This window comes from Podarcis vaucheri (assembly GCF_965113315.1).
Source record: "Podarcis vaucheri genome assembly, chromosome: 7".
Taxonomy (NCBI): Eukaryota; Metazoa; Chordata; class Lepidosauria; order Squamata; family Lacertidae; genus Podarcis; species Podarcis vaucheri.
The window spans coordinates 91,735,303-91,761,437 of NC_138765.1; the positions used below are offsets into that span (position 1 = coordinate 91,735,303).

Sequence of the window (26,135 nt, forward strand, 5' to 3'; positions counted from 1 at the left end):
CCGCAGACTGTTCTGCCGGAGCCGAGGGGGATGAACTAAATGACCTAACAGGATTCCCCCATCTTTTACCCTTGACACTTCAAAGGGCTCCCTAAAGGCGGGACCCCCTATCTGTCCTCTTTTCCATGCAAAAACCTAAGATCTGCCTGCTTGACAGCTTCCAAACATTGTGTGCTGTGCGGCACCTTTCTTCCTCTAATTCCATCTTCCTGCAGCTGGTGACCTGTAGGAGTTTTGCAGCTGATGGAAGCTGTAATAATAATAATTTTTTATTTATACCCCGCCCTCCCCAGCCAAGGCCAGGCTCAATAATAAAAACAAGTTGAATGATTACAACTTAAAAACAAAATTAAAATGCAACATTAAAATATTGAAACATTAAAATATTAAAATGTAGCCTCATCGCAGGAGGAGAAGGAAAAGAAAAAAGAAAGAGAGGGAGGGAATCAAATTGTCTCCAAGCCAAAGGCCAGGCGGAACAACTCTGTCTTACAGGCCCTGCGGAAAGAAATCAGATCCTGCAGGGCCCTGGTCTCATGAGGCAGAGCGTTCCACCAGGCCGGAGCCAGTGTTGAAAAGGCCCTGGCTCTGGTTGAAGCTAATCTAACTTCCTTAGGGCCCGGGACCACTAGGGTGTTGCTATTTATGGGCCTTGAGGCTCTCCGTGGGGCATACCGGGAGAGACGGTCCTGTAGGTACGAGGGTCCTAGGCCGTGAAGGGCTTTAAGGGTCAAAAGCAGCACCTTAAATCTGACCCTGTACTCCACCGGGAGCCAGTGCAGCTGGAAAAGCACTGGGTGAATATGCTCCCATGGCAGAGACCCCATGAGGAGCCTCGCTGCAGCATTCTGCACCCGCTGGAGTTTCTGGGACAGCTTCAAGGGCAGCCCCGAATTACAGTAGTCAAGTAGAGCGAATTACAGTAGTCAAGCCTGGAGGTGACCGTCGCATGGATCACTGTGGCCAGGTCGGGGCGGGAAAGGTAAGGGACCAACTGCTTGATGCGGCGAAGGTGGAAAAATGTAATGCAGTGGTGTCATAGACTGGCTGGATGCAGAGAAGCTGGGGAACCCCCAGGGAAGAAGGGTCTTAGAATCATAGAATCAAAGAAAAGCCCCAAACGACTAGGACCCCAGTTATCTCAGGGACAGCCGGATTCCTTATGAGTCACCTCAATCACTGAGAACCTCTGGTGGTTCCCAGCACCTCTGAGTTTTAACTAGTCTTCACTAGGGATGTACCCTATAGTGTGACAGGCCAGGCCCTGTGGAACTCCCTGCTACTAGAGGTTTGTCAAGGACCAGACCTCCTTTCCTTCAGAAATCTTTTGAAAACTTTGTTTAAACAGACAACATGATTTTAACCAATTAGTATTGATAGATATTCCTTGATGTTTTGTGGATCTTTTCTTGATTCTCCCGTCTTTATTTTCCCACTTGCTATATTTCTACAAAGGGCAGATTATAAAATTTGTAAGTAAATCAATCAATCAATCAACATGTGGCCTTCCAGCCCCCTGCAGCGCGAGAATCTTTTTGCCCAACAACCCTGGGAGGCTCATGCTACGGACTGAGCTATCTGTTTGCTTGCAAGCAAGCTGTATTGCTTCTATCTTGCGTGTGAGGATCTTGGTGGTCTCCCCCCCTGGTTAGCTTCCTTTGCTCACTGGGTGTAAGCAGCACTGGATTTCCCAGCTGGCAGATGAAGAATGTGCTTAGGGCACCAGCAAAGCAGGGTCGCCCAAAAATGAGCTTTTGTTTGTTTATTAAGTATCAAATGTCTAATTCTTAACAAACACTGAAGCAGTCTATTACAGGGAAACTCAGAGCTTTATTCTACTTCCTTAAGATTTCACACTCTTGCCTCATTTTTCTCTTCTATTTATAGTACTTATCCCCACCTAAACCCAGGGATGACCTAGCAGTGTAGATTCAAATAAGGCAAAAAAAAAAAAAAATCCTGTCATATGTGGCAATAAATCTATGGGGGTTTGTAAAATTTCATGCTTCTGTTTTGCATGACATATGGGGGCACTATGGTATTTTCAGCGCTTAGGGGTCTTAATGCAGTCCCAGGCCAGATTTTAATGTGTCTGTGGGGGTCCATAACAGTTGTCATGCCGGGCAGCCCTGAAGGGACCTTCTGTGTAGTTCTCAAATTCTGCAACAACTTAAGAAGAATTGAAAACAAAGTCTGGAGATGCTCCCCAAACAGTAAGGCATTGTGGCTCTGATCTATGTGCATAATGTGATAGGAATTTTGAGGTCTTAGATATATGGTAATGCTCATAAGTGTACCAACCAAGCATGTACATAGATCAGCACAGGAAGACCAACCTGGAACCATTTTGATTCATTTTGAGCAAATGATTTCTCTGCAAGGTCAAAGTGGGAAACCTCCCCATTGTTTCTTTCCTCACAAATCCTGTCTTAAGGGTATATCTGTGTTTGAATAGGGTGTGAGCCTGTTACCTGGCCCAGGAACTAAGTATTTATCATTACAAAAGAGTGGCCAGGCTCCCCAGGCAATCCAGTCAAGTAACCTGCCAGACAGGAGATAAACAATGACAGAAATAAAAAAATTCTGTTTTAGACCACCACCACCTTTTCTGTGATGTAGGTATGATGTATCTGAGGGGTGGTCTTAGGTTACACCCCTTCTGTGATGTATGTATGATGTTTCTGGGGGTGGTCTTGATCTAGGTAAAGGTAAAGGGACCCCTGACCATTAGGTCCAGTTGTGACCGACTCTGGGGTTGTGGCGCTCATCTTGCCTTATTGGCTGAGGGAGCTGGCATACAGCTTCTGGGTCATGTGGCCAGCATGACTAAGCCACTTCTGGCGAACCAGAGCAGCGCCGTTTACCTTCCCATTGGAGCGGTACCTATTTATCTACTTGCACTTTGACGTGCTTTCGAACTGCTAGGTGGGCAGGAGCAGGGACCGAGCAATGGGAGCTCGCCCCATCGCGGGGATTCGAACCACCGACCTTCTGATCAGCAAGTCCTAGGCTCTGTGGTTTAACCTACAGCGCCACCCGTGTCTTGATCTACAGGGTGGCAATTTCAAAAGTCTTTATAAGGCCTTGTGTGCCACTGTTCTGGGTTCCGCCTTCTTTCCTGTGAGTGAGGGGAGCACCCTGTTGCAACAGATCAATAAAGATCAAGCTTACTAGCTGCTTTGCTTCTCAATATTCTCTGGTTGGCCTCTGTTATTTTCTCCTACCAATAGGGAACCTATGTAAGGACTCTATATGGGCTCTTGGATACCCCATTAGGGAAAAAGTGCAATTTTTGTTTACAACCATAACATGTGCTGGTTCATAGTAAAAAACAGATTTCCAAAAATGCTTTCAGTGTTCAGGTGAAAGTTTATTTGCATTTGCTGTTTTTTGCTTTTTTGTGTATTTTTTAAGAGCAATCAAAGGAGACAAAAGCTGTTTAAGGAGTTTCAGATGCAGATATTTCGCAGTCATATCTTGCTTGGCAACCCAGTGACAGCCCAGGCCTCTCGCCTGACTCAGCTCAGTCGCTTTCATACCGCATTATCCATTAGGTCAAGAAGAAGCGCATCTACCATCATCTGTATGGAGGAACATGCAGCAGTAGCAGAAGGCGGCACCGTTGGGAAGGGGTCAGCTGCTGACTCGTCAAACTCTCTTGAAGACAGCAAGTATTCAAAGGTTTAAAAACCAAAGTACAATACAAAAAGGAAGATATAAAATTGCAAAGGAAAAACAAACCCAATTGCCAGTCTGAGCTGCCCCATGGTTGTGGCAAGTACAGAAAAGAAAGAAAGAAAGGTAGAGGCTTTTGTGTCATAACGCATAAAGAGAAGAGTCTTAAGTTACCAGAGAAAGATTATTTACATCAGAACCTCAAAGGCAGACTTCACAATATCAGTCAAAGGCCAAACACGGGGGCTTTATTTACAGAGGGCAACATTAAATAGCACTTTGAAGCAACGATTGTCAGACACAGACACTGAAGTTTTTGCAGCCCGACTGATAACACAGAGCGTTATTGTGACCTCTGCTTCTGGCTAATCTGGGCCAGGCCTGGCCCCAATCCCTTTTTGGTGGGGAGAGAGGCAGCTTGGAGATCTGCAGTGTGTGGAGGGGAGTCGGGGATTGCACTGGGGCTGGGCTTGATGGACCCCTGCCCTGCCAATCGACAAGGACATGGGCCAGCCATGATCAGGGCTGCTGTTAATGTCAGTGTGTGGCAGTGGGCAAAATCCCAAGGAGTTACTGTGGAGTCCCAGGGCGGGAATTGTGGCTTTACCGATTGGGAGGCACCTATTGCTGCCTTTGCTCCTTTCCCTTGCTCTTCCACGAAACCGGTGCTATATCCACACACTCAGTCTCGCTACGTGTAACTCTCCCGAGATGGCCGCGGGACCAAATTCTGCTATGTACCGTATATTTTGCGGTCACACTTTCCAGCTGTGAAATGTGGTATTGGCCCCAGAACCGAAGCATCCTAGGAATCCTGGGTGTGGTGGGCAGATGAGAGTAGCTTACATACACCATCCCTAAACTGGATGCACTGGCTGCTGACGGGGGACAAATCAGGGCTAGCTTCTGACCTTAGTAACCTGTGAGCAGCTCACCTCAAAGACTCCCTCCTCCCCGCGCAAGTCTTGCAGCTCAGCAGAGTTGGCCTCACCTTCTTGACTCTTCCACCTCTGCACCAAGTTCAGGAGTTGTTGATTGCTGGTTGAAATCTAGAGGGGAATGAAGGCCTGGGAGGTGCAGCCCCTCTCTGGGAAGAGGCTACAAGTTGACCCCCACGTAGAATCATAAAGGTTGGAGGGGCCCGTAAGGGTCCTTTAGTCCAGCCCCTGCAATCAGTAACCATGGCTAGGCTGAAAGAAGACAATTAATAGGCTCTCCTAGTAACTTTGGTGGGGTGGAAGAAGGAGCCAAAATGCCGTTCTTTCAAAAGCTGCCTAGCTGCACCCCTCATAATATATCCATTGTCTCCCAATCTTCCATTGTAAACCGGGGGCAGGGGCGGGAAAAGATACGACCCATCACAAAACTGCTACTTTTACACCCTAGGAAAACCACTTTTCCTCCTCAGGGAGTGAATGCCCACAGATCAGCTGCATAAGGATGGTGATGATGACAGGCTTGCTTCATAATAATTCAGCATTTGCTTATGCTTTGCTGCTTACATGGAATAAGTGCTCTTGTGATCAGATGCACAGTTATAAATGAATAATTACTACGTGAATATTGTGTAATTGCAGAGTGAGAGTGGGAGTCTGTTCTCCGCTAACATCTCTTCTAAATACTATTTTAAAAAATAAGAATTGGGACTTGATAATCTTTGATTACTCAGAGCTTGCTATGCTCAAATAAATGGGGGCACATTTCATCAGGAATGTACCCAAGACAAACCCCGAATGCATCCCCTTCACAAGAATAAAGGTAATGCTGTAGGATGGATGGGCTGGGCCTGCTTCCAAATGTGCTGGCAAACTGGGCTTTCAGGTGGTTCTTGCTTTCCAGATACAATAGCCTCCAGTTCACAAAATCACAAATTTGTAGAGTTGGAAGGGATCACGAAGGTCCTCTAGTCCAACCCCCTGCAGTGCAGGGATCTTTTGCCCAGTGTGGGGCTCGAACTCACGCCCCTGAGGTTAAGAGTCTCATGCTCTACCAGCTGAACTATCCCAGTTGGCTGTGAGGGGCTCTCACTCCACCTTCTCCAACTGGGTGCCCTCCAGATATTTTAGACCACAACTCCCATCAGCTCCAGCCAGCACACTTGTTCTGACTGGGAACTGTAGTCCAAAACATTTGGAGCATTCCCAGCTGGGGAAAGTGAATAACTCGTGAGACCTGGCCAGAGTAATGAGCCACCCTTTCTGGCCTCACTCTGTGTCCTCTGCAAGGCTTCAGCATTTATTTTCTAGCCTTCCTGTGGTCTCCTTGAAGCCCTGCCTCTGCTCAGCCCCTCTGTTTAACCAGCCTACCTCCATGCACTCAACACCCTTTTCTCCCTATAGCCCCTTTAAAGACTTGGGGAAGAGGGGAACAAAAGAGAAAGTTCCTCGGGCAGCAACCGCAGAATGCCATGACCTCCCCACTTAGCAGTGGTTCCCCATGTGCTTGGCAAGCCTTGCTTTTCTTTCCTCTGCCCATGCCTCTGTAAACTGAAGGGAGTGTGTCACGCAAGGAAAGCTGTTGGCGCAGCAAAAGCAGCCGTCCTTAGAGAGCAACAGGATTCTTTACAGAGTTGTTTTGGCCTTTGGAATCAAAAGAGCAGTTTCCTTCCAGGGTAGCTGGCATGACTCCCAACTGAATCTCTCTGAGAAAATATGAGCCCCCAAGCATCTTTCCATAGCATTCATGAGCCCCTGAGCCCCTCTCAGCAACGATACGCTGCCCACATCTCCACTGACAACATTCTGCAAACACAGTGTTGCCACCACCCCTTCCTCACACATCATGTGGAAACTTGTAAAGTGTAGAGCTTATATGGTGGTCTGCTTCTGCTCCTAAATATTATTTTCCTGACCAGATCTGCTCTGTTTCACAGCAACTGCCTTTCCTGGAGAGAATTTGGACCTTAGTTTGCACTGTGTGGCCTCAGTCCGCCAGATTCTGACTACACACCTAGAATCAGGGCTCCCCCTCCCAGCTGGAACTCACCAGAACTCAGCTCTGGCACCTCTCAGACGGGCACCATTGCTTCCAGCACCTCCTTTTCTAGAAAAATTGCACTGCCTGGAATCATAGAATTGTAGAATTGGAAGGGACCCAATAGGTCATCTGTTCCAACCCCCTGGGTGAAATCGAGCAGCCGTTCTTCAGACTCACTGCCTGAGCTGGCGACTTGGTCTTTGGAGGTGCCATTTCAGTGCTGGGAGAAGGAAGATTCTCAGTGAGGTTTAAAGGTCTGGGATACAAATATAGCAATGAATAAATTCAAGATTACATTGAGTGATATATATGAGAGCATTGGTTGTGGCTTACATAGGAAGCTGCCCTATACAGATTCCATATAGCTCAATATTGTCTACACTGATTGGCAGCAGCTCTCTAGGGTTTCAGGCAGAACTTTCTCCCAGTCCTGAAGATGCCAGGGATTGAACCTGGGATCTTCTGCTTGCAAGGCCGATGTTTGGCCACTAAGCTGTGGCTCCTCCCCACACTTTGCATCTGTTTGCATTGAATGGCTATAGCAAACTTATCAGCTCAGGCTAATCAGGTAATTCCGCCACCTTCAGTTGTCATGATTTTGACATGCACACCTGGCAAATGAAATCGAGGCTGCAGCAGGCAGGACCAGTGAGTTGCCCAGAAATTGGAGGGCTTCCCAGGAAGAAGGAGACATGGCCCCAACCCTTCCCAAAGGGATCTCCTGCATAAATTGCCCATTCAACCTACCATTTAAGCAACGTTTGTGTATAATGAACATTGTTTGATGTTATTAGCTGGTCTGTGGAAGCACCAGAACCAGAGAAGCCTTTTGTTGTAGTAGTTTCATAACAGTAGGACATCTCCAGTCACTTATTCTTTATAAAAATGACTGAGTTCTAAAATATTCATTCCCTTTCATCTGTTGAGGAAAAGGGGAGGATTTGGTCCTTATTACAAGAGAAATGAGTTTCTCTATGCAAAGCACCAGTATAATTTTTGAGGTACAAGAAGAGTGAAATCTCTCCATCAGTGAGTTTAAAAGAAGAAATGCATAGCTGTCAACTTTCAGATTTGAAAACAAGGGATCAGCAGCCTCACCTGTCCCAGGAACAGTCTACAGGATATCTAATAATCCGGGATAGCAGCGGGAAGCGGCGCTGGAATAAGGGAATTTCCCGCAAAAAAAGGGAAGGTTGACAGCTATGGAAATGGGGTTGGTTATTTTACTCTCAAAATGTACTTGTATGCACCAGTGGAGCCCCTGTGTGGACACACACTCCCCACTTTCTAACAAATGGAATAAAAGAAGCAACTTCTCTGGCTCAGATAGGAGATGGTTCCTTTATGAAGGTGTTGCTTTCTGGGTATTGTGACACAGAGACCTGATCTACTCCATGTGAGCAGCTCTCACCCATTTCAGTGTGTCTTGTGCAGGAGAACATGCACGTAGATTGTGTCCAAATAGATTTGCATTACCCTTGTGATTCTTTGCATAGGCATGTTCACATGAGAGCAAAAGGCCATTGCTTAAGTCTCCCTAACTGGCCAGTGGCAGAGGTAATGCATAGGGGACTCTTGTCAATTTCAGTTTCTCTCTGTTATTCCAATCTTAAATCCAGTTCTTCACATTTCCACATCAGTTTGCAATGTATTTTTTAACTCCTGCTGGAAATTCATTAGCATTTTAGTGTGAATTTCCTCTAACACGCACATTTCTGTATGCCATTTTGCCTAATAACAAATTTTAGCAAAGCATATTTTCTTCAAACACAACACATATTTGTATGTTATTTTTACTAGTCTATGCATAGGTACAGTATGCACAACTTTACCTCTGTAGATGCATTACTGTACACACCACTTTCTCAGAAAACTGCAACGCAAAATTTGGAGGATAGTTGCTCTTCAATTTGTATATTGTTTTGGGAAGTGTGAATTGGTAGTGTTGCCTTTCAATGCAAACTGAATCATATTTCTTCCCCCATCTCTAGTGCTAGAACACACAAATTTGTTCTGGAGCGGGAAATAGCAGGGGTTGAAGTGTTAAAGTCTCCTGCAACACCCCCAAGAATCCTGATCTGGATTGTTCCCCCCACCCACAGCACCCCAGCAACACCCACAGAAAAAACCCCACCATAGGCGCCGACTCCATGGGGCCTGAGGGGGCCCGAGCCCCCTCAAAAATTCGTTTGGGGGGGCTCTGCCCCCCATAATCTCTGGCACCCCTCCAGCAGAGCGCCACCGCTGCCCCTCCCCCAGCCCAAAATGCACAGGGTCGGGCTGCATGCCTCCTGCCCTCCCTCCCGAGCAAAAGCTCCACCCAATTTCCTCCGGAGCTGATTAATAGGCGCAGCACGCTCTCCCCTATTCGCTCACGAGGAGGCGGCGCCACTTTATCTGCATATTCATGAGCTTATTTATTATTCATGAGCTTTCGCGGGCTCCCCCAATATTTTTTATAAGTCGGCGCCCCTGAACCCCACCATTCACACTTTTGCTAATTGTGCCATGGTGTCGTGCTTAGTTTGGCCCCAGTGCTAGTGAAGGATCACACTTGTGTGTAACCTAATCCTAACTGTTCTTTTCTTAACTTTAGAAAAACCTACTTCTGGTGGGGCAATAAGAGAAGTGGCTTCACATATCCACCTAACGTTTTCACCTTTCTTAAATCACCCCCCAAATGTTTCTTTCTTCTTGCTGAGTCTCAAATGCAGAGCAAAGAACATGTTCAACTACCAGAGTGGAGGCTCGGATTGGAACAGGGAACTAACTGACTGGCAGGGAAAATGTTAAGCACTGCTCAGCCCCCCCCCCCCCAATTTATTCAGTCCTGATCACTCCACCAGAAGCAGCAGCTTTATTTTCAGATGAGGTGAAACTGCCATGATGTGCCTGTAATGCTTAGCATGGCTTGAAGAATTTAAGGGCAGGAGGATCCAGACGTCTTGGACCACAACTCCCATCAGCCCCAACCAGCATGGCCAATGGGCAGGAATGATGGAAACTGTAGCCAGACCACACCTGGCTGTCCCCAACCCTGCCTGGGAGGAATAAAGATTGCAGCAGACCTCTTTGGTGGGTCCCCAGCCCCCCCCCCGGATCCAGCCAAACAAAGGAAAACACTAACAGCTCTAATTAACTTCCGTTGAAAATCTGTATCTGTGTCCCAGCTAAGCATCGCGAGTGATGCTCAGATCACTTCTAAATGTGAATGCAGTAGAGAGAGCAGAGGCAGGCCACTTCTGTGCAGAACCTGTGCCCCGATCCAAGTGGCTCTCAAAAGCAATTTACAGCTGCAGCAAATTTTACAATCACTTGTGAAAACACCTCAAGCGTGATAAAATCCCTTAATAGTGCAGTAAGTGAGAAAGTAGTATTTTTGTAAGCTTTCCATCGTATTATCCGTTGTGATTACACAAGTGACATTACCGGCAGTGTTTGTGGCTGTCTTGATAGTCCAGACAACCAAACTAGCACTTACGTGGCTGAAATGGAGTTATCGTAATACATATTTTCCTTAATGTAGTGCAGGTGGAACTTGGGAGAATCTGATTTATTTCCCACTAGGGCATCGGCACTTTACCAGCAGCTGGAACAGATCTGATGGAGCTGCTGGGTGGCCACAGCTGACCATCTAAGGACAAGAAGCTCCCTTAGATCAAGCCAGGTCCCTGATCCACCTCACCAAGCTTCAGCCACTCCAACTGGCAACAGATCTCAGAGGCGTCATCAGGTGAGAGACCTCCTTTGGTCCTGTGACCTGGTGTCCTTTTCCCACCCGAGACACCTCAAATTGATCCCTGGATCATGTGCATGCAAAGCACATGCTCTACCCCCGAGGAGACGTGTGCGTGCGTGGGGATATTGCAGCCCATAAATCTAAGCGGGTTTCAATCCAGAACCAGTAGACAATCCTCAAAACAAGGGAAATCATTCCACCATTTGTTAGCCTGGATTGTGAACCGGGGACCAGCCCCCTGCTCATTTTGAAGCCTGGAGCAGAAAATCCACAGGGTACCCCCAGTACATTGAGAAGTTCTCCTGCACAAGCCCCATCAAAAAGAATATGAGATGTGCAAGAGACTCACCATCCTCTTGTACACCTCACAGCGACTTCCAATGAGGAAAAGCTTCTTATTGGATTGTGCCCCAGGGGTCAGCTCTGTTCTCTTCCCCTTTGCCAGCCTAATGGCACCTGCCCAACCTTGTTCCACCTGCAGGGCAATCCGCTGGCACAGGGGGAGCCAGTCCTTATATTAAAACACCCACCTTCCCCAAAGGCATTTAGTGTCACTCGTTCGTACGGAAAGGAGGTCCCTGGTGCTCAGCTGGCTCCTGGGTCAGATCCTTGCCCAAGAAATCCCACACCCTTCTCCAAGGGCTTCTCGGCAGCTGAAACAGCTTGTCTGCTTTAAAGTCCAGAGCAATTTCCATCAGAGATTAATAGCGGCAATTGGATCAAGCATCCAAAAAGCCAGTCCAACCTCCCGTTCCGCAGGTTCCCTGCTTCAGCAAGGGATCAGCACTCTCCCCAGTGCACACCAGTATTTCTGAAAGTGGCCCGCTGTGCACTAGAAAGCAGTCCATGGGAAACTTCCATGCATGGGCCTGACGTGGCTTGGGACGTTTGCGCTGTGAAGTGACTGGCATTCAGTGGCAAGCACCCTCTCCGTCCCAAAGGGAGCATTTAAAAGGACAGACTATCTTGGTTATATCCCTGGATTTGTGGCTGGGAGGAGGGTTGCCTCCCAAATCCTCAGAAAGCATTTCCTCACCTTCCCAAGCAAATCCCATGGGGGGGAAAACATTCCAGGGTCCTCAGCCTCTCTTTTTCGCCGTCGAACGAGATGCCACTGTAAGGAGGAGTTTTCCCTGTGGTGGCAAGAGCAGAGGGAGTAGCGGAAGGCAAGAGGAAGAAGAAAAGGAGGAGAAAGGAGGAGGAAGAAGAGGAGGAGGAAGAAGAGCAGGGAGAAGCATTCAGGAGAGGACCTCAAGACTCTGTCTTCTCTTTCTTTTTGCTTTTTTTCAGAAAGGACGGGGCCCGGAATTTCTTTTTCTTCTTTGAAGGAGACTTGGATGGGGAGCCCTCGGGTGACACAGGTCCACTGGTGACCGTCTCTGTTTTGTCCTTAGGGGCGTCGGTGTCTGCGTTGGTGGTCATCTGGCTCATTCCTTTGCTGAGCAGGTCCTCTATGTTCTGATCATCGTCCTTGCCGTTCACCACCACCGTGCCTGGGTCGTCCGCCTTCTGGTCAGCTTCGGCAGGCGCCTGGCCACCGTCCGCCTTCTTCCCACCTTTCCAAGAGAAACAAGAAATGAGAGCTGAAGATTCAATCGATGTTGTCTTTGGATTGCACCAGGAGTGATGCAAAACAAGTAGTTCAAGTGCAAGAAATAGATGGGAGAGACCTGCTCAGCCAGGAGGCTCACTGGGTGACCGTGGGGCCAGTCCCTGTCTCTCATCCTGATCTACCTCAAGGGGTTGTTCTGCAGAAAGGGGCACCGGGGTGTGTGTGAAACAATAATAAAGGGCTAGAACAGATGGGTGACAATACGATTGGGAGTGAGGGGATGGAGAGAATAAATAAGGTGCGTTCAAGAAAACAAACACCAGTAACTAATATTGCTTCCTCACCAAAATGCAATTATTATTATTATTATTATTATTATTATTATTATTATTATTATTATATTACTACTGTATTAAAATATATAACTTTTTTATTGTTAAGAACGGCTAACAATAAAACTGTAACATTAGCAAAGGTTAGCACTACAATGCATAATGATTGTCGTTCCTTTGGAGAGCCAGCAGTGGTGCAGTGGTTAGTGTTGGAATCTGACTTGGGAGAACCGGGTTCGAATCCCGGCTTAGCCATGAAGCTGGGCCAATCACTACCCCCTCAGCCTAACCTGCCCCACAGGGTAGTTGTGAGTATGAAACGGGGAGAGGGAGAACCACCCACACCACCTTGAGCTGCTTGGAAGAAAAGGTGGGCTGTAAATGTAATGAGCACATAAATAACTACTGAAATACTTTGTACGGCAAGAACCATCATGTCCTTATCCAAATGGTGCCTGCTCCAAAGGCCTGCCTGAGCAGAGCCCTTGAGCGGATGCCTGAATGAACGTTGGGATGGGGAGGGACAAGCTGGTCTCAAGAGGAAGAGAGTTCCACACTTGGAGCCTCTCCTGCAGACTGCAAAAGCCTGGGGCTGGCCGGGGCTGCAGAGAGAAGAGGCGCTTCTTCAAGCAGCTGGGTCCAAGTGCCGCCATCTTGAACTGGTCCTGCTGCAGACACTGCAATGCTTTCATGATCAGTGTCATCAGACCCTACTGGACGCGCAGCAGGATTCTGCCCCACTTTTCGAGGGAGCGCACAGCAGTAATCCAAGCAGCCGGTTAGCAAAGCATGAACTACCGTGGGTAGGCTAGTCTCCACAGGGCGGTAGGAGGGCCTGCTAGGGCTGGGCATAGGGACTCCTAGCCGCGGAGGCCACGAGAGTCTCTGTCGACAGTTTGGAATCTAGGAACAGAGGAAGACAGGAACGTGCCTTACACTGAGTCAAACTGCTGGCCCATCAAGCTCACTGTTGCCTGCACTGACTGGCAGCAGCTGTCCAGGATTTCAAGCAGGAGTCTCTCCCAGCCCTATCAGGAGCTGCCATTGAGGACTGGACCTGGGATCTTCTGCTTGCCCACTGAGCTGCGGTCCAAGCTGCACATCTGTTCCTTTCAGGGGAAGGCTGCCTGGTTCGGAACAGGCCATCTAGGGATTTCTCAGATCCAGGAACCCTTACCCCCCCCCCCCAGCTCCCACCTTACCAAGATCCTTCCTCAGCTTATTGGCCTTCGTGCAGCCCAATACAGCCTCTTCAGATTAAGCCCTCTAGTTCTTTCCTACAGATGTTTAATAGCATATTGGTGTTAAACAGAGCTTTAAAGTGTTCCAAGTCCAATCTATAGGCGCACATTATCTATAACCCTTACAACAACCCCACAGGTAGGGGTTAGGTATATTGCAGATGGCATGGGGTTCAGGCTTAGGGATGGTGGCAAGCACTAAAGGAACCTAGAAAGTTCCCAGCGCATGTGAGATTTGAATATAATACTACTAATACTAATACTAATATTTCTACCCCGCCCATCTGGCTGGGTTTCCCCAGCCACTCTGGGCAGCTTCCAGCAAAAGATTAACAATACATCAGTCATTACAAACTTCCCTAAACAGGGCTGCCATATAGTTGTTTATTTCTTTGACATCTGATGGGAGGGCGTCCCACAGGGCGGGCGCCACTACCTGGTTCCCTGTAACTTCGCTTCTCACAGTGAGGGAACTGCCAGAAGGCCCTCGGAGCTGAACCTCAGTGTCCGGGCAGAACGATGGGGGTGGAGAAGAAGGGGCTTCCTGGTCTGTTCCTGGATCTCTTATGCTACACCAGTTCTTGTACATATTCTGTACTACATGTTACACTAAATATTTTTGCAATATGCCACAAAACACAATGTATTTTTGCTAATCAGCAGGCTGCATATGATGTAGGGGAGCCACCCCAACCATAGAGAGGTTTCTAGACTGCTCCAGGGTGGGCCTTCTCCATCAACCCATTAGGAAAAGTCTTAACAATGATGAGAGCTGCAACAAAGTCCAACATTCAGTTCTGTTCAGTACAAATTTATTACATCTCCCCAGTACAAATGTAGGCTGCAGTCCTCTATTAAAGTCTCCTTCCCTTCCCTTCCCTGAGTGGAATCAGAAACGGAGACGGGGGGCAATTCAGAGAGGCTGCTCAAGAGGCAATTCAAAGGCTGTTCATCATGAATCCTGCCGTCACATTCATCAGGATGCAATAAAAGAGGCCAAACTACAACGATGGTTGCCACAGGTCCCCTATTCCTGCTATATTATTATTATTATTTACCCATCGCTAACTCTAAGGTCCCAGGGTGGGTTACAACATTGAAACCTTAATATTAAAAACTGTTCCAAACAACTTACAATCACAAAGCAATGGTGGGTCCTAAAAACTTACCGTATTTTTCGTTCTATAGGACGCACATTTCCCCCTCCAAAAATTAAGGGGAAATGTGTGTGTGTGTCCTATAGAGCGAATGCAGGCTGCGCCGCTAAGCCCAAAGCCAGAACAGGAAGATGGAGCACTGCGGAGCGCTCCGTCTCGCTGCTCTAGCTTGGGGACGGTGCCTTCACCCCGCTGTCCTGCAGAAGCTAGCAAGGCTGTTCCCAAGCCAGAACAGTGGGAGGGAGGGCTCCGTCTCGCTGCACTAGCTTGGGGACGGCTGTGCGCAAACCTCTGCAGGGCAGCGGGGCGCTGCGCTCCAAAGGCTTCAGGGATCTTTGAGGCTGGCGGTGGGGGAAAGCAGCGCTTCCCCCCACCGCCAGCCCCACAAGCTCTGGTGAATGTACCTTGAACACACCTTGTTTTAGAGGGGGAGAACAAGAAATTTCCCCCCCCCCTGTTCTCCCCCTCCTATGGTCCGGTGCGTCCAATGGAGCGAAAAATACGGTACACCTCAAGTGTCAGGAGCCAGAATATAGAGGTGCATCTTCAACATTCTCGGGCAACTGTTAAATGATGGTGTCAGACACACCTCTGGGGGCCACCACAAAGAAAGCCCTCTCCTCCTGGGCCACCAAGCCTCCGAGGGCAGACAAGCTACCAGGAGGCCCCCCCTCTGCCTATCATAGCACCCAAGGGGGACTGTAGGGGAGGTAGTCATCTTTCAGTCATTTGGGGTCTGAGACATTTAGGGCTTTAAACACTAAATGTAAGCAGCTTAAATGGGGCCCAGGAACGAACTGGCAACCAGAGCAGCTGTTTTGAAATGGGTTAAAAGAAATCCAAAGGGAACCCCAGCCAGCAGTTTGGCTGCCCCTCGCTACACAGAGATTCTGGCGGAGGCTTTTCCTAACCATGCTTAGACAAGACCCTGTTTAACTGGAGCTTTTGGGGACGGATCCTGAAACTCTGCTTGCAAAGCGGGTGGCCTGCCACTGCCCTGTGGGCCCTCTTGGCACCATGCAACTGAGTCCATGTTTTACACACGTTTGCAGCTCCAAAAATGAAAGGGTTGCTCAGCCCTGAGATGCTGAAATGGAGGCTGGATTGAGAACCCCGTCCTTCCCCACTCCCCCGGGAGCAGCTGAAAATTGAGAAAACAGCCTCTCTATACTTACTAAAGTGACAAGTATTCAGAATCAGAGGGAACTCCTTTGATGAGAGCAACACATGGAAAGAGAAAGGAGACAGTGTGGAGACAAGCACACCAAACACAACGAGGCACAAATGAGACAATGCAGGGGAGGGGAGAAGCAGCAACACTACACCCCCCCCCCCATAGCCACAAGAAACCATGCCCCTCTCGGATCAGGGCCACACTTCCACTACACCCTTGAATAGGGCGGGGCATCACATCCTGGGGAGGGTAAGATTTCACAGCATCACAGAATTGTAGAGTGGAAGGTTCCCCAGGGGTCATCTAGTCCAACCCCCTGCAGTGCAGGAATTACAGCGAAAGAGTCCCTGGCAGGTGGCCACCCAAGGAAGGGGGGTCCACCAGAGCAGGGCCAGGAGGGAAGGCAGGCCTTAATTCTCCCCCTGCCAGTAGCTGCTAGAATTAGCTAGCTGCTGCACATCTTGTTATCTTACAGGCACCAGGGGGTGGACCTTTTCCGCTGTGCCGCCCAGCCTTCAGGAGTTGCACCCCACCCCTCGATAAGACACCATCTGGGAATCTTTTAAGACTCTCTTGTTCACCCAAGCATTTGCCAGAAATTAGTGCAGAGGAAACAGATGTATCAGGCCTAGTTAGCAGGGACCCCCGGCTGAAATTCCATTATAAAGAAACAAAAAAGAAGCAAGTCTCATATATCCTAGACTCAGGTATGAAGCAAAAGGTATAGGTACTCTTCTAAGTGGTTTTTGTGGGATGAGCTAGCCTGGCTGCTCCTGCCTTTCAGCGTTTTTAGCCACCCCCATTTCTCCAATCCTATTAAAAGCATCTAATCCAGTGGCCACCAGCTCATCTTGTTGCTGTGAGTTCCAAAGCCTAACCTTTCATGGTGTGACGAAGCAGGTGCTTGATTCTCAGAGCGCTGCAGAGGTTTCCCTTACCTTCTGAAGTCTTGGGCGGGCTTTTTAACGGAGGCTTGGCTGGGCTCTGGACTGTGGGGTCTGCAGTCGACTCCAAAGGGGCCGTCACCTCTTCCTCCAGGCTTGTGTCTTTCTCACCTGGGAGGAGATGGGAATACAATGGAAGAAAGCATGTCTCAGGATGCCTGGATGTCCACAAGGAGGGAGCAAATCCCCCCACCTCACTGTTTCTAAACTGTTTTGGACACAGAGCTGAAGGAGACTGCCAGGTGTCCTCCTTGCTCCTTTGCAAGGAGAAGGAGGTCTTTCAATCCCCAGGACAGGGAGTTCACAGGGAGGCGTCACAACTTGCTGGGGGCTGTGGTCATCAGCACAGGGGTCCAAAATTCTGTGCAGCCAAGGCAACATTTCAGGTGGCTCACCTACTACCGAGCTGGGTTTGAGGTCCTTGTATTAACTTACAAAGCCCTGAACATCTTAGGTCCAGGGTATCACAGGGATCACCCGAGGATCCCAGTTCAGTCACTGCAGGAGCACTGATAGTTCCTGGCGTTGGTAAGACTCCTTTGACAACAGCAAGTAACTGAGCCTTTGGTGCCATCAGTCCAGTCCTGTGGAACTTCCTGCCACTAGGGGATGAGTTTATGGAACCAAGGGAGCGGTGGCCCTGAAAAGAGTTGGAAGCCACTGCCCTAGGAATGAACTATTTTTCACTCTGTGATGACTATATCATAGGATAGGTATTATAATACATAATTCTCTCTCTCCAGGGTCAGAGCAAGGCAGTGGACTTTGGACTGAGCAGGAGAGTCCTGTTATAGGATGGGGAGGGGTTGGTTTGGATGTCATCTCCAAGTCTGTGCTGCTATGTCTGTGAGATGGGATTCTGTAGGAAAATAAATGATTCACGTGGTAAAAAATAAATGTGGAAAACATAAAATTCTCCCCCACCCCTGTGGCTCTAGCACACCACCTACAAATTCCTTGGAACCATCCATATCCCCTCCTTCCCAACTAATGCTTCTTTTTTGTCTCTCTCAGCTGATGACACAGCATTCATCTCCCCAGAGTGTTTAGGTGGCCCCTATTTTATCAAGTGTCGTTAGTTGCTAATACCAAAGCAAGCGCTATGGTCTTTCAGCCTACTCAAGTTTCTAGTTCTCAGCCGCAACCAGCCCCTGTTCTCCTGAACCATGATATTTACCATCGAGACCCAGTTTCTTTCTTTCCACTTCCTTCTTGTACTCCTCCAGCTCCTGGTCTGTCAGCTGACTGAAAGGGTTTGGTGGCTCTGGCTCCGGAGGAACCTCGTTGTGGGATACATCCTTCATTTCTCCATCTGCCAAGTGACTCTCTGTAGACTGCATTGAGAGGCAAGAATGAGGTAAATATGGGGGGGGGGGAGCCTGCGGGCAGAACCATGGAGGCTGGAAAGCAGAAAGGTGCTCTGGGCCCACGGATCAATCCTATCATGCTTCGATCCCACCCTTTCTCAGTGGCTGCTCCCAACCTTTGGAACTAGTGAAGCTAGACTGGCTCCCTCCTCGTGGTCCTTCTGCCGGCAGGTGAATACCAGTTTATACCGAGAGGGAAGGGCTTTTAATAGCACCGTCCTGTTTTTATTATTTGTATTTTAATAGATTTGTCTTTTTACATTGTTTAAATTCTATTGGAGTTCAATTATTTTTTAACAATGTTTTCAGCATTTTTATTTTATTTTACCTGTGCTTTAATTTGTGCAAGCTATCTTGAGTCCTGGCCCATGAAAAAGGTGGGACATTGATGATGGTCTAACCCTCCACTGCAAAACATTTCGGCTAAATGGCAGGACGCCTCTTTAAAGGTCATTATAAGATGGCACTGGATGCCTCTATGCCTTTCCAGACTTCACTGTACTCCCTTGCCCTTATGCTTAAAGGCACATCCTTCCATGTGTGGTGGGAGCGTCCGTTGCTTAAAGATTTCTGGACCCGATATCTTTCAATGTCATCCATCATTATAGCATTTATGGAACGTTTAACTCACTCTTGGAGGGTGATAAAAGGATCAGCCAGGAAAGTTGCATTTGACTCTGTATGGTCTCAATTTATATTGTTTATTAACAACAGTACAGTAATCTCCCTTCCCCCTCAGTCATAGCAGCCGCTATGGAGAAATTATCTTAATGCTCTAGACTGAAGTACATCCTGTGGATGTGAGCTTAACCTGGAATGTAAAAGATTTTCCAAATCTGTTTTGATGCCATATGGATAATAGAAGACTTAACATTTGTACATGTATTTGTCCTGGGAGACAACACTTTATGGTTTGTAATTGGTTTTTTAAAAAAATTTCAATATCGTTTGCAAATAATAGTAATAGTAAAAGTAATAGTAATAGTGAGGGGCCTTTTGTGGGACATTATTACAGTCAAACTCATATTTTGTCAGATAAGCACATGAAGAGGCTGAGGTTCACAGAGCTTTCCTGTTAAATTTGCTAGAGAGAACTCTGTGACATCTCTTCCTTTGTTTGCCTTGGCAGGAAGCTGTAACACTACATCCTTCCTTCCTGCCTGAGCATCTCTCTCTTTCCCTCATGCCTCCAAGCTGACTACTCAGACAACATTTTGAACTTAGATTTTGTACTTTTGTAACTTAGTAGTTATGAACCTGCCTTCATTTTGCTACTGTAAACTGCTGCTTCAAGACCCAGGTTAGGTAAGCAAATACTACTTTCACTTCTTCTCAAAACAACGTGTGTGATGGTCATTTTTAAGGGAGAGAAAAGCAGTAATACCAGGGAAAATCCCATCTGCCTTAAAGCATCCTGGATTCTTGTCTGTAGAAAGTTAAATCAACCTTGTCTTAGCTTCCAAGTTAAATGCTGCAAAGGATGGTACTCTGCTGATCTCATAAACGTGAGCAAGGATCCTCTCCTACTGCCTAAATCCATTCCTACACTTTTCAGTGCTAAATTCTTGAGGGTGAAATTTTATTCCCAGTGAGATCAAGAAAGCCCCAACCCTCTATTATTTGAAATGAGCTTAAGCGGTCTAAGCGCTGGGATTCAGCCAAGGAGCCCATGAAGGACTTCTGCTAGTGCAACTGGACTTCCTCCTGCTATCCTCCTCCATGCACAGACAATTGGCTCTTTGGGGGTCCAGAGACACCCCAGAACTTCAGGGAGGTGGTGGTGGTGAAGAGGACAGATAGTTGCATCAGGCAAGCAGGAATACTTGCACAAACAGAGCGATCTGCTTAGCGCTACTTTGAATCCCCGCCCCCTAGATGTCTATAGAATAAATAAGTAAAATATGCTTGTCCTCATAACAGCCTGGTGAGATCAATGTGGTAGAGAAATGGTGTCTGATTTGGAGTCTCCATCCCAGTGACGCTTATGGCACTGGAGCCAGCCCCCTCCAGTCGACAGCCATTGGGGGGTGGCGGCTAGATGATCCTCCCAACTTTACAATTCAGTGATGCTATGATTCTATTCCAGGACATTCCCTGCGGGTTTTTGCACCGGGAGGCTCCCTGAATGACAAGTACCGGACTCCTGCTTTTCTCTGCTATCACGCTGGCGAGCAACTGGGACTGGGGTCCGGCTGATTTCACGTCCTGGCGGTTTTGTTCTCTAATCTGCAAGTGGAAATGAAGGAAAAGAGGAGAAAGTTTGTGGTCTGTGGGATTGAAGCAATGTCCCTGAAGAAGAGAAAGCAACACGCAAAGTTTCTTGGTGCCATCAGGGGCTGTGGATCCAGGACCAGGCTCCCTGTTACCAGCACTGATGGGATACCTGGCTGGAGTTCTGACCTAGTCCAGCGCATTGCAGGGGGTAGGACTAGGTGACTTCCAACCCTACAATTCTGGGACTCTACACCAGCTCTCCCCATTGTATTTCTGCTAGGGAGGGAGGCTGTGGGGATTCTTCCCCAATACCCAATTCCCAGGATTATTTTGGGGATGCCATAGCAACGGAGGCGGTACCAACAGAGATGGAAAGTCTCCAAAGAGCAAATGGGAAGGAGGCGGCTGTACCTTATTCCTCATTTCCAGAACTTCTTGTGGGTCTGTGTAGAGAGGCACAAATTGGTTTGGGTTTTCAATTCGGATCGGTGTTCCACTGCTGGTTTTCTCCACCTCGTCTGCTTTCATCCACTGGGCAGCATGAAAAGTCAAGGGCAAATTGTAAGGGCAAAGGGAGGTCTCTTAAGGGTGGAGAAAGGGCACAGAGGGATTCCTTAGCTGGGATTCTGGCACTGCAAGGGGTTGGACTGGATGATCTTTGGGGTCCCTTCCAACTCTGCAAATGATCTGCAAAGCTGAGAGGCAGGATGGGATTTGGGGCTTCTGAATTCAAACTGATGAGTCAGCTTTTGCATCCACACTGAGAAAGAGCCCAGATATGTAAGGCTACAGACATTCAGGTTCCTAATTCAGCAAGAAGAGCTTTTCAGATGAATGTGACCCCCATCTTCTCTCGCTTACCTCACTGTGTGGGCCCTGCTGTCATGTGACTAGTCCTCATGAACTGTATAATCTGCCACTACTGAAGGTCACAACTCTTATTACCTATTTCCTGATTGTCACTGAAAACAGAAACGTATGTCCTCTGATTTTCTGAATAGTCCAAGGCAGAAATTTTCTTGAAATGAGTTAAATGGCCTGACTGAATTAAAACAGCTTTTCAAATCTTTAAATTCTCCCCCACGGTGAATATGTTTCATCCTCCTATACCAGCCAGTGGCTGCTTCTGGGGGTGGGGGAACGGACGGACCTGGAGGAGTAGCCTCAGCGCAAGAGGACAGAGGTCTGTCACACAAATAATGGGACTCAGAAAAGGGCAACCAAAATTATCAAGGGGGTTGATTGACTCCCCTGTGAAGAAAAGTTGCCGTATTTTAGTGTAGGGAAAAGGTGAGTATGACAGAAGTTTATAGAATAGTGCATGGATAGAAAGCAAGTTTTTATCCTTCTGTCATAACATTACTGAAGCTGAATTCAGAACAGAGAAAAGAAAGTCCTTTTTCACCCAGCACAGTGTAGGCGCTGTAACTCTCCAAAGGTGCACTCCTCCATGGTCTCCTGAGACAGATGTCAACCAACCAACCAACTGTCCCCTAAATTTCTGCTGTAGCCAATTGGATGGGGGAAGAGGGCCCTGCCTTTCTTTCAGCTTATGTGGAGCATTTCGCAGGGACAAGAGGCAGTGAATGGTGTTCTCCTTACGGTGGTTTTGGTTCTGCTGGCGCTGCCTTGGCTTTCCTCGGCCACATTCACCCGCAGATAAGTGTTAGGTGTGTTCAGCCAGCGGGTCTTCTCCTTCTGCTGCTTCTGGGCATGCTGCCGGAGAGTTGAGATGGGGGCTACGTCCTCCTCAAACACAAAGGCTGTGACCGTGGCTGGGATCTCCACCTCACTCTTGTGCTTGGTCTTCTCCTGGACAAACGGATAGCGGTAGGCGTAGCCGGTCCGGTAGCCCTAGGAAGGACAAAGAGGCTTCCCTGAAGGCTCCCCTGCATGCTGACACAGAGGCAAAAGCTGAAGCTGTGAGGCCACTTGCCTTCTGCACAGAAACTACCTGCTGATGTAGAGCAGGATTTTCAGTCCCCCAAGCCCACCCCAGTTTCTGGTGCTGGTGGCTGTTGGCATGCATGAAAAACATTTGTATTTTTACTATCTTAGAGATTACCACATTTCCTATCAGTAACATCTACCAAGAGTCAATTGATAGCAGTTCTGATTTATGGGTTAATTAATGGGATCTGGCAGCTTGCAAATGCTCAGCTTGAAGTTATAAAATGGTAACCATCCATTGTTAGACAATTTCGGCACCCAGGAACTCATTGAATTAAGTTGGGGAAAGCTTTGCTAAAGCCAGGGTGGGGAACCTCAGTGGCCCTCAAGTCACTCTATGTGGCCCTTGGGTTTCTCCCCACCACACCCCCTGCTGCGCCTTCCTTGCTTTGCCCTTTCCTGGAGTGCTTTTGCCCTGGAGTGTGGGGGTGTCAAAGCCAGCCTGCTTACGGACTCATTGCTAAAACCGTGTTTATGGAAGACCATCTTACTCGGCTCCGAGTGATCGCCAAAGAAGAAGACTGTTCCAAGGTAACATCTGCATCAATTGCTCCGCCCATTTTTGCCTCTGGCCCCACCCACCGCTGGCATGTGGGTCCCAGAGGGTTCCCCAGAAGGAAACGCATCCCTCAGGTGGGAAGAGGCTCCCCTGCACTAGACAGAGAAAGTGAGGATGGGACACATGTCCAGGAAAATGGGCGCTGTGGCATCTGCGCTTGCAAACGCACCAGGTTGTCGAGCATCCTCATCAGAGCCTCAAACTCGTGCTCTCCCAGCCGGCTCTTCTGCATGGGTCCAAAGGTGCTGCCAGCCCATCGGACAGAGCCAACGTCATGGGGCCGGTGCTTCTCTCGCTCCAGGAGTATCAGATTCTCTGCTCCGCCGGCACTGGACAAGGCTGAGACCTGGAAAGATGCAAACCACAAGAGAGGCCATTTATCCACATGTGGTGTCCAGGCAAAATAGCTGAGCGCCAAGAGAATATCTGGAGAATAATTCAGAGATCATAAAGTGCCAGGGAGAACCAGTTGGGAGCCAATTTGTTGCAGCCCCAGCAGGAGCCCGAGGGTGCGGGGAGGGGGGCAAGACAGTAGCATCCTTTGGTCATCAAGGAAGTGTGGAAGGAGCCCATGCATTGCCACCCTTCCACCTGCAGATGGCGCTCATGCGCTGGGCCTTGGCACATGGCTGACCTAGTTTTTTCCAGCTGAAGAAGTAGGCTGATGCTCAGAGGGGCAGACAATGGCACTGAGCATCTAAGGCAGGAATTGCAGGAAGTCCAACCTGCCTCCCCCCACCCCCACCCTGCCGGGGGTTGCGGAGCTTATTAGTTCCTGACAAGGCTGGGCAGAGCCAGAAAGACAGAGAAGGGGGCCGGGGAAGACTGTTGCCTTTTGGGGATAACATTTTTAAAGCCCCAGAAGAGGAAACAGCTGATGAAGCCCACCTGTGTAAATAATAATACAATTGATTCATTTATGGATTATGAAGCTTGACGTTCTATTCTTTAACTTTCTGCCTATGCAAAAAAGTAAACATTACCAAATAAATCAGGTGCGATACTCTCCCTGATGCTTTTCAACATCTTTATGCGCCCCCTCGCCCAGCTTGTCTGGAGTTTTGGGCTGGGCTGCCATCAGTATGCTGATGACACCCAACTCTATCTGTTGATGGACCGCCTTCCTGACACGGCCCCAGACACACTGATCAGATGTTTGGAAGCTGTGGCTGGATGGTTTCATGGGAGCCGGTTGAAGTTAAATCCTTCAAAGACAGAGGTCCTTTGGCTGTGAAGGGACGATATGGGATTGGGGGTGCAACTCCCATCTCTTGCGGGGGCGCAATTAGTGCCATTGCCTTCCATTAAGAGTTTGGGTGTAATCTTTGACACCACCCTTTCCATGGAGGCGCAGATTGCAGCTATAACAAAGGCGGCATTTTTTCATCTCCGCCAAGCTAAGCAGTTGGCCCCTTATCTCTCTCACCCTGACCCAGCCACTGTGATCCACACGACGGTCACCTCCAGACTGGATTATTGTAACTCGCTGTACATGGGGCTGCCCTTGAGACTGACCCAGAAACTCCAGTGGGTGCAGAATGCCGTGGCGAGACTCCTTATGGGGTCTTCGCTGCGGGATCACATTCATCCAGTGCTTTACCAGCTGCACTGGCTCCCGGTGGAGTACAGGGTGAGGTTTAAGGTGCTGGTTTTAACCTTTAAAGCCCTATACGGCCTAGGACCCTCGTACCTATGGGACCGCCTATCCTGGTATGTCCCACAGAGGACCTTACGGTCTTCAAACAAAAACACCCTGGAGGTCCCGGGCCACAGAGAGGTTAGGCTGGCCTCAACCAGAGCCAGGGCTTTTTCGGCTGTGGCCCCGATCTGGTGGAACGCTCTGTCACAAGAGACTAGAGCCCTGCGGGACTTGACATCTTTCCGCAGGCCTGCAAGACAGAGCTGTTCCACAAGGCCTTTGGCCAAGGCATAGCCTGACCCCCTCCTTTGGTAATTCTTCACAGAACTCTAGCCCAATGGTTGCCATCAATTTGATTTGAACTGATTTTATAATGAATTGATTTTAGAATGCTGTATTATTTTACTGCTCTGAGCCCGGCTTCGGCTGGGTAGGGCGGGATATAAATAAAATTTTATTATTATTATTAAATTATGCAAAGCAAGAAAATGGGTGCAACTTTTTAAATTTTTTGCAGATCTTAGCAGGAACCCCCTTGGAGGAAGGGAGGGGGAGTTTCCCCTTTCTTCTGAGATTCATCAGCATAGAGCGGGGTAGGGATTTTCTTTAGGATCATGACTGGAACATGGAGGGTTAAACTTCACCCCATTCCCTGCAGCGGAAATAGTGCCCCTCTTGGCTTAATTGCTAATTTATTTATTTGTTACATTTATACCCCACCTTTCCCTGAAGGAGCTCAGAGCGGCATACATAGTTCCCCCCCTCCTCATTTTATCATCGCAACAACCCTATGAGGCAGCTTAGGTGACAGGGCCCTGTAATGTTGGGGCTGGTGGGATTTGTAGTCCAAAATGCCTGGAGGGCCCCAGGCTGGGGAAGGACAACGTTCAACCAGCACTTTCCCTCTTCAAAGGCTCTTACCATCCCCAAGCTGCAAATGCGAAGCTGAGCTTGAGAAAAGCAGGCTTTCCTAAAGTGTCCCAGAGAGTTCAGAACAGAAGCATGATTTTCACTGGGGACTTCACAGCTGCCAGGAGCCACCATACTCTGCCAAATTTCACTCTGCAGCATGTTAGGAGGAACACAATGTTCCTTCCATAGCACAACTTCTGTAGGAGAAAAACATCATTTCCCTGTGCCTAAAAATTTAATTATTGCAGCTGAAGCTACTAAGATGCTACTTGGTTGGAGCCAACTAAGAACTACTCAGAGTAGGTGCACAGGAATGAAGGAAACTACATCAGTTATGTCCACTAATTCCATGGGGTCTACTTGGAATGTGGCTAACATTGGAAATAAACCATTGCTAATTTAACAGGGGTATGCGTGTGTGTGTGTCATATGTGTGACGTGTGTGAAGGCACAACCAGATGCCTTCATCTGCTCCAACTGCAGCAAAACAGGTATTTCCCATAACAGTCTCTCGAGTCAGAGCAGGTGCTGCAACCTTCCAACAGTTGGACCTCACCCCCCAAGGCGTCCTCTTCCATTGTTTCCAAGACAGGTGGGAGTCAACCAACATGCGTTAACATATACACTATCAATAGTAACTGATACAAACTATCAATATCAATGGATATTGCTTACTTTAGAATGGTTTTAAAATACTGTCACAT

General features: G+C 48.3%; 1 protein-coding gene across 3 annotated transcripts in view; it reads right to left on the minus strand.

The window, feature by feature from the left end:
* Nucleotides 1-3,349: 3,349 nt before the first annotated feature.
* ADD2 (adducin 2) overlaps nucleotides 3,350-26,135 on the minus strand; it is an 83,148-nt gene continuing 60,362 nt past the window's right edge. For 2 of the 3 annotated variants that reach the window (XM_082230029.1, XM_082230031.1), the window contains 8 exons: nucleotides 23,050-23,226; nucleotides 21,974-22,225; nucleotides 20,783-20,902; nucleotides 20,294-20,383; nucleotides 17,968-18,124; nucleotides 16,785-16,901; nucleotides 9,130-11,946; nucleotides 3,350-8,797 (listed from right to left, as the gene is read on the minus strand). In XM_082230029.1, coding sequence (XP_082086155.1) covers nucleotides 11,642-11,946; nucleotides 16,785-16,901; nucleotides 17,968-18,124; nucleotides 20,294-20,383; nucleotides 20,783-20,902; nucleotides 21,974-22,225; nucleotides 23,050-23,226 — 1,218 coding nt within the window. In that variant the 3' untranslated portion in view covers nucleotides 3,350-8,797; nucleotides 9,130-11,641. Of the gene's footprint in view, nucleotides 8,798-9,129; nucleotides 11,947-15,847; nucleotides 15,882-16,784; nucleotides 16,902-17,967; nucleotides 18,125-20,293; nucleotides 20,384-20,782; nucleotides 20,903-21,973; nucleotides 22,226-23,049; nucleotides 23,227-26,135 lie in introns of those variants that run through there. The other variant, XM_082230030.1, reaches the window with a different exon arrangement.